At 46.7% G+C, this 8,486-nt stretch overlaps 1 protein-coding gene across 2 annotated transcripts; it reads right to left on the reverse strand.

Annotated features, from left to right (window-relative positions):
* Nucleotides 1-1,701: 1,701 nt before the first annotated feature.
* Nucleotides 1,702-7,914, reverse strand: LOC143990077 (claudin-4-like). 2 transcript variants are annotated; one of them, XM_077490280.1, is made up of 2 exons: nucleotides 7,884-7,914; nucleotides 1,702-2,315 (listed from the first exon to the last, which is right to left on the reverse strand). In XM_077490280.1, exons 1-2 carry the CDS (start codon nucleotides 7,912-7,914, stop codon nucleotides 1,702-1,704), a joined length of 645 nt encoding a protein of 214 aa, XP_077346406.1. The 2 variants fall into 2 exon arrangements, with proteins under 2 accessions (XP_077346406.1, XP_077346407.1); XM_077490281.1 differs by lacking the exon at nucleotides 7,884-7,914 and having other exon boundaries at nucleotides 1,702-2,316.
* Nucleotides 7,915-8,486: the final 572 nt, after the last annotated feature.

Below are 8,486 nucleotides of genomic sequence, written 5' to 3' on the forward strand. Positions count from 1 at the left end.
TTGCTGCATGTTTTGCCTGTGAGTGTGAAAACACAAAGATGCTCTGTGTGAAAAGGCCCACACGCATTCCACAGCAAAACAATAAAGAAGAATAGAGGATCAGGATCCAAGCAGACATTACATAGTTAAAGAGGACCTATAGGCTTTTTCATGTTTTTTGACACATAGAGGCAATAACCATAGCAGCCAATGTGGCTGCATTGGGGCCTAGGGATTGAAGGGGGCCCCATTAGGGGGGCTCTTGAGGGAAATTAAAAATAGAAAATCAGCGTGCATGTGAAGATAACACAAATTCAGCACTGTATCATTTAGGACTGCAGCAGTTTCTGTTGACATTGACCCTATATCCACTGTGATATTTCCCATCAAGAAAAGCCAATGTCAGACACATATGAGCATAATTCAGAATTGGGGTTGCTAATCAAAGATCCCCCTATTACAGGTGTAGCAATGTCCTGGGGGCCCCAGAGGCTTAATGGTGACCTAGGGGTTAGGGAGAGCTGACATCCTTACTCGTAGAGTGGGTTACCAAGCATTGTGGGAGTGATGCAAAAAGAATGGTGGATGCCAGTCACTTTTTTGAATGCAAATAAGAGATTTATTGTCTCTTAACAGAACTGTGGGAATCCCATTAAATACCCATAGGGCCAGGACACCCTTGAGTAGATGCAATGGTAATTGGCAGACTCAGAGACTTCTATAAGTAGACAGCTATATAGTGAAAGGCCTTCAGCCAGATAACACTTCTGCATAGGTAGGACCTCTATCTCCTATGGCAACTAATCTTGCAACAGTCACTAATGGTAGTTGTACATAACTCTGGATAACACAGAACAGTCCAGTACTTATCTCACAGTATCCCACTGTAGATCGTCACTCCCAGCTCTCACTAGACTTCCAGATCCCAGTCGTCACTGGATCCCCTGAGCTCTTCCACAGCTATCCCGCTGTATACTCCTCAACTATCACCCCCGCTATCCTGCTGGGTTCCTGGCTTGGCACTTGCTGATGCTTTCCCATTTCTCCACCGTCCCTCGTCTCACGGCTGGGGAGAAGATTGCTCTGGTACTTGCTTCAGCTTACTCACAGTAGTCTCCGGTAACAAAGTGGATGGCCCCTTAGTGGTGACAGCTTCCCCTTCACTTCCGACCACACTGGTTCCCTGTCCAGCAGAAACTTCACTACTCGGTTGGACTCCAATCCTGCAGTCCCTACCCTACACTGCTTCTCCTGCTCCTGGATAGGCCTCAGGCAGCCTAGCAGCCAGGTGTCCCCAGGATAGGCCTCAGGCTTCTGGCCTAGCAGCCGGGACGACATAACACACATCCACCCAGACAGCTGTCCATGTGGCACAGAACCTGGATCACCTGACTCTACCCAAATAAATAAGCTCTCCCAGCAGACCAAGGGGCTTAAAGAAACCCCTGCCTATTGACTGAGACACCCCATCCATTCATAATCTGTCCTTGCTATGCCCTCTTCTAACTAATGTCACCAGCTGCAATGCCACCTAGTGACAGAAGAGAGAAGTGCAGCAATTGCAGAATTAGGGTGAAATCAGTGGATCTCCTAACAATTTTTTTTTTTTTCGGTTCTACAAAAGAATAATTTTATTAAACATGGAAGTTACATAAAATCCAGCACAAGCACCCCCCCTCCTCAAGTCTGTCTTCATGCCATAATAAGGCATCCCATTAGTCCTCACACGTAGTTCTTGGTGGTGTACTCACTGCGAGCCCCAGAGGGGGCAGCAGTATAGCGGGCAGAGTATGGGGCATCATCTTTCTTGGGGCAGGAACAGCACAGAAGCCCCCCACCCAGCAGCATCAGAGCAGCGGAAGCCCAGCCAATGTAGATAGCAGCCCCCAACTCCCTCTTCTGGGCATCTGTCACCAGTGGGTTGTAGAAGTCACGGATGATGGTGTTGGCTGACCAGCAGACACGAATGAGTATTAGGATCCCTGCCACCACAAAGATCACACCGGACACCAGGCTGACCCTCGCCTTGGTGTTCTCATTTTCCACACAGTTGGTAGATTTGGCTCCCACAATGCCGATGAGCAGGCCTAGGACAGCCACAAGAATACAGATGACAGTGAGGGCGCGGGCAGCTTGAAGATCTTGAGGCAAGGCCAACATGGAGTCGTAGACCTTGCACTGCATCTGCCCGGTGCTTTGAACGATGCAATTCATCCACAGTCCTTCCCAGATGATCTGCGCCACCGCAATGTTGTTCCCGATGAATGCAGGTACCTTCCACATTGGCATGGCACAGGTGATGATGGATCCCACCCAGCCAATCAAGGCCAAGACCATCCAATTAGCCAGGGCAATAACTACCTGGCAAACAAAATTGGTTAGCAACCCTGCCTAAACACCAGGGTGCTACATTGGGTATACAGTAAGGAGAACTAGTCCAGCTGTTTCAGAAGTGTAGATTTATTGTCCTCAGAGCTGCTGGTCATCCCAGCCAGCACTGAAATTAACCCTGTAAATAAAGTCTTCCTGGGCTACAAAAATCCCAAATTGTCTCCTCAGCTAAAACCTGACAAAAAAAAGCTTTTTGTAGTTTTGCAAAATAATACAATTTAAATATGTTTGTATTAGGATCATACATTATGCGTGTGCTAATAATTATGTATCTATATAAAATAATGTAATAGTTATTATGATTGCTTCTACAAGCCTTGTTTTTTTTTTTTTATTAGATCAGCTCCTTCAGGACTTGCTTGCTGCAGTGACTGTAGGGGGTGAGAGGAGATTTTACCTAATCTTACATCAAAGGTGCTGAGAACGTAATATGGTTAACTGGAAAATTACAGTTAAAAATGAATTCCCTGCAATTATGCACCTTTTTTCCCTGACAACTTCTATCCACAGCTCTGGTCCCTTGTAGTCTATTAACTATGCTGACAGCTCTCCTGCTACATGTATTTGATTTAAACATACTTCGTGTTTAAAGTAGAACTATAGGCAAAACTTTTCTTTTTCATTTTGGATAGAGTAAGGGAGGGTTATAACCCCTGTCAGATTTTTACCACCACCAGTGTCCCATTGTGGAGGTTTCCCTTAACTTCCTGTCCCATATCCAAAAAGGAAGTAAGAGGAGATCTCTGCAAATTAAGGGATTTCCTTGGGGACCCCAGGTCACCGGAACTAGTGTCCCCATTGGAAGATTTCCCCTCTATTACTTTTCTGGGGACAACCCAAAATTTGTGATTTTCTTTTTACTTTCAATGATAATGGTAAATAGGACGAGTAGAGAGGGTGAATCTCTTTAACGGGACACAGAGAGGAATAAAAATTGACAGATGTTCTAATCCCATTCCATTCTATCCAAAACAAAAAAAAAAAATACCTTAAGATCAGTAAGAAGGTCACTGGGGCCCCATCATAATTTTGCTATGGGCCCTTATGTTCTGTAGTTACAGTATCTCACAAAAGTGAGTACACCCCTCACATTTTTGTAAATATTTTATTACCGTATATACTCGAGTATAAGCCGAGATTTTCAGCCTCTTTTTTGAGGCTGAAAGTGCCCCCCTCGGCTTATACTCGAGTCATCGCTGTCTGCCCGCTCGATCAGCGTGTCGAGCAGACAGACAGCGGCCATTCTATTCAAAAGCCGCGCCTCCGGCTCCGCCTTCGCCTGTGATAGGCGGAACACTGAATTTCCCAGCAGCCTGTGTTCCGCCTATCACGGACATCGTATCATCCTCGTACTACGGACGAGGATGATACGACGTCTGTGATAGGCGGAACACAGGCTGCTGGGAAATTCAGTGTTCCGCCTATCACAGGCGAAGGCGGCGGCGCAGCTTTTGAATTTTACAATGGCCGCCGACGAAGAGGGCACGGGACGGAGGCAAGGCAAGGCACGGCACGGCACGGGACGGGACGGGACGGGGGCAAGGCAAGGCACGACACGGGACGGATGCAAGGCAAGGCACGGCACGGGACGGAGGCAAGGAGGCAAGGCACGGGACGGAGGCTCGGGACAAAGGTAGGCTGGACACACACACACACACACACACACACAGGGATGGATGGAGACACACACAGGGATGGATGGATGGATGGATGGATGGAGACACACACACAGGGATGGATGGATGGATGGATGGAGACACACACACACAGGGATGGATGGATGGATGGATGGAGACACACACACACAGGGATGGATGGATGGATGGACACACACACACACAGGGATGGATGGACGGACACACAGGGATGGACGGACACACAGGGATGGACGGACACACAGGGATGGACGGACACACAGGGATGGACGGACACACACACAGGGATGGACAGGCATGTCTCACCCTCGGCTTATACACGAGTCAATAAGTTTGCCAGTTTTTTTGGGGGTAAATTGGGGGCCTCGGCTTATATTCGGGTCGGCCTATACTCGAGTATATACGGTATATCTTTTCTTTTACAAAAGTTTTATTGTCATATATGCCAACAGAACAGGTTTACAACAGAGCATTATAACATATGGTATACATAGCAAATCAGGGCCTAACGGCCTCTATCAGTATAGAAGAAACAGGAGCGATGATCCCGTACTAGACTCAAATAAGGAGGGTCTATGAATTAGATGATCCGAGACCCGGGTCATTCCGGGCTGCTTATGAACCTGTAGTAGGAGTGTGCAATACACCACATTGTTACCTGAAGGTTAGCATCCTCGAGAAAAGAGTAAAAAGAAAGAGCATAGAAGAAAAGAGGTCAGGAGAAAAGGGAGAAGTGATAGAGATGTGAAAATGGGAAAAAGAATAGCGCAAAACAAGGGGGGGGGGGCAGGGGGTAAGGGGAGCAGAAAGAAAGAGGGAGGGGGGTAAGGCTTCCACGGGGTGTGCACGGCAGGAGTCCTATAATGATAGTAATGCTACATCAAACCTAGAAGAGTGATGGTATGCAATCCAGGGTTGCCAAACCTTGAGGAATTTGTCGTGCGTATCAGAAAGAACAGCCATCAGCTTCTCATTAACCATGACATCGTTCAGGCGATTTTTGACTGCCTCAAAGCTTAGTGTAGGGGTTTTCCATGCTCTCACAATTGTCAATCTAGTTGCAGTAAAGAGATGTTGAGCTAGTTGTCGTTCCATGCACAATAGTTCAGCAATGGGCTTGCCAAGTAGTGTTTCATAGTTTATTATATCTTTTCATGTGACAACACTGACGAAATTACACTTTGCTACAATGTAAAGTAGTGAGTGTACAGCTTGTATAGCAGTGTTAATTTGCTGTCCCCTCAAAAAGAACTCAACACACAGCCATTAATGTGTAAACCGCTGGCAACAAAAGTGAGCACGCCCCTAAGTGAAAATGTCCAAATTGGCCCCAATTAGCCATTTTCCCTCACCAATGTAATGTGACTCGTTACTGTTACAAAGTCTCAGGTGTGAATGGGGAGCAGGTGTGTTAAATTTGGTGTTATAGCTCTCACTCTCTCATACTGGTCAATGGAAGTCCAACATGGCCCTATATGGCAAAGAACTCTCTGATTATCTGAAAAAAAAAAATGTTGCTCTACATTAAGATGGCCTAGGCTATAAGAACATTGCCAAGACCCTGAAACTGAGCTGCAGCACGGTGGCCAAGACCATACAGCGGTTTAACAGGACAGGTTCCACTCAGAACAGGCCTCGCCATGGTCGACCAAAGAAGTTGAGTGCATGTGCTCAGCGTCATATCCAGAGGTTGTCTTTGGGAAATAGACGTATGAGTGCTGTCAGCCTTGCTGCAGAGGTTGGGGGGTCACCCTGTCAGTGCTCAGACCATACGCTGCACGCTGCATCAAATTGTCGCCCCAGAAGGAAGCCTCTTCTAAAGATGATGCACAAGAAAGCCTGTAGTTTACCGAAGACAAGCATACTAAGGACAAGAATTACAGGAACCGTGTCCTGGGTTCTGATGAGACCAATATAAACTTATTTGGTTCAGATGGTGTCAAGCATGTGTGGCAGCAACCAGGTGAGGAGTACAAAGACAAGTGTGCCTTGCTTTCAGTCCATCATGGTGGTGAGAGTGTCATGGTCTGGGCCTGCATGAGCACTGGGGAGCTACAGTTCATTGAGAGAACCATGAATGCCAAAATGTTCTGTGACATACTAAAGCAGAGCATGATCCCCTTCCTTTGGAGACTGGGCTGTAGGGCAGTATTCCAACACACATCCTAAACACACCTCCAAGATGACCACTGCCTTGCTAAAGAAGCTGAGGGTAAAGGTGATGGACTGGCCAAGCATGTCTCCAGACCTAAACCCTATTGAGTATCTGTGGGGCATCCTCAAATGAAAGGTGGAGGAGTCTATAACATCCACCAGCTCTGTGATGTCGTCATGGAGAAGTGGAAGAGGACTCCAGTGGCAAGCAACCTGTGAAGTTTGGTGAACTCCATGCCCAAGAGGGTTAAAGCAGTGCTGGAAAATAATGGTGGCCACAAAAAATATTGACACTTTGGGCCCAATTTGGACATTTTCATTTAGGGATGTACTCACTTTTGTTGCCAGTGGTTTAGACATTAATGGCTGTGTGTTGAGTTATCTTGAGGGAACAGCAAATTTACACTGTTATACAAGCTGTAAACTCACTACTTTACATTGTAGCAAAGTGTCATTTCTTCAGTATTGTCACATGAAAGGATATAATAAAAAATTGCATGAATGAATATGCGCATGCACGAACATGTGCGCGCGAGTACGCGGGTGTACATTAGCACTGGCGACAAGATCCTTGCTGTTTGATCTGCAGCTTTACCCTGGATCCTGTTCCTGTGCCTACCTTTTATTTGATTATGACCCGGCTTCCTGACTATTCTGATTCTCGCCACTCCTGACCCCGGCTTGCTTGACCTTGATTCTTCTTTATCTGCTTGATTCTCCGTTGCCAAGCCTCTGCCTGAACTTTGACTATTCTTTGCTTGATGTTCTTAATGTACTTGATCTTCTGTGTATAACCTGGCTTGTCTGACTCTGCACCAGTCTCTTCCACTTGCTATAGTCTCTACGTACCTGCATTCGCAGTACCCCGGAACCTGAAACCTACCTGCATCTACAGCACCCCTGCATCCACAACATGCCTGCATTCACAGCCATAAACTGCAGCAGCCGGCTGCCTCACCTGCTATGGTGAACATCGCAGGCACTCCTACCTCACCATGCTCTTGCGGCCACTGTTGCAACCACCCTGAACCAGGGCTGGACGGGAGGCTTTCCTGTGCTAATCAGGCTCTACCTGAAGGTATGTGACAAAGAGAGACATGCTGTGCCAAGGTGTGCTATGCCAAGCTGTGCAGTTTTCAGAGAGACAGCGAGCTGCTGTGCTGGAAGCTGGAACCAGGAAGCTGATCAGGTGAGGGACTGGTGACCTGGGACACCTGCATCCAGAATCACTGGGAGAGTCGTCATTAGACACGTGAAATTCGTTTAATGCCAAATGTAAATTCGGACACATTTTTGGTTATTCGGAGATTTGGATGTGTCCGAATCTCAGAATGAAATAGTAACAAATTTTTTGTTGTTTATTCCCTTTCTAAAGAATTCCACATTTTTGGAACAATTTGAATTCGGATCAGTTGAAAACCGATTGACTGATTCAAATTCTATGTGAAGAATAGCTGGTTGTTAAGGAGTGGGGCCAGGAAGCCGGTCCGCTTCGTCATTAACAACCGATCACTCATCAGCTGTCAGTGGGCACTGACTTGGTACGACAGTTTGCACAGGAGAGCCAACCTGCCACAGTATATATACTGTGGCTGGTCGGCAAGTGGTTAAGGGAACCCCACGCCAAAATTTTTACAAAAAAAAAAAAAAAATGCCGTGGGGGGTCCTCCCCAAAATCCATACAAGACCCTTATCTGAGCATGCAGCCCAGCAAGCGCCCTCCCTCATGAGCCATACCAGGCCACATGCCCTCATAATGGGGGGGTGCTTTGGAGCCCCCCATGTGAATGAGTATGGGGTACATACCCCTACCAATTCACCAAAAAAGTGTAGAAAGGGAATAAAGGGAATAAAGACACTACACGAGTTTTTGACAATACTGTAAATCACACCTCCTACCACACCGCCAAAAAAAGAAAAATCCTCCGGCCTGGTCGAAGGCTCCCCGCTGACTGCCTGCTCCTCCATCTGACCTTTCTTAAATAGCGGCGGAGTTACACGATGATGAGAAAGGGTGACCCCGCCCCCTTGTGACATCATTGTCCATTTTTCGACCCATCCAAATTCAAATTGTTTCGAAATATTTTATTTCGTTGGAAAATTAAACTAAACAAAGCTAAAAGGAACCTAAAGTAAACTAATTCTGAAAGGAATCAACAAAACTAAATTAGTAACATAATAAATCTATCCGAAACTAAACAAGTTTTTCCATTCTGCACGTCTAGTCATCATCGCATCGGCTGCCATTGCAGTATCGCTGAATAAGGGGGCCCCCCCACCATACAGAACACTTGCTGCCTCCAGAGG

Source organism: Lithobates pipiens, unplaced genomic scaffold (genome assembly GCF_037356315.1).
Source record: "Lithobates pipiens isolate NorthernLeopardFrog02 unplaced genomic scaffold, aLitPip1_a1.2 Scaffold_18, whole genome shotgun sequence".
NCBI lineage: Eukaryota > Metazoa > Chordata > Amphibia > Anura > Ranidae > Lithobates > Lithobates pipiens.

Coding starts and splice junctions, on each gene's coding strand:
- LOC143990077 (XM_077490280.1), bottom strand. CDS start 7,914: ATGGCTCATGAGGGAGGGCGCTTGCTGGGCT. Junction 2,316..7,883: donor GGGAGGGCGCTTGCTGGGCT/GCATGCTCAGAT, acceptor TGGCTAATTGGA/TGGTCTTGGCCTTGATTGGC.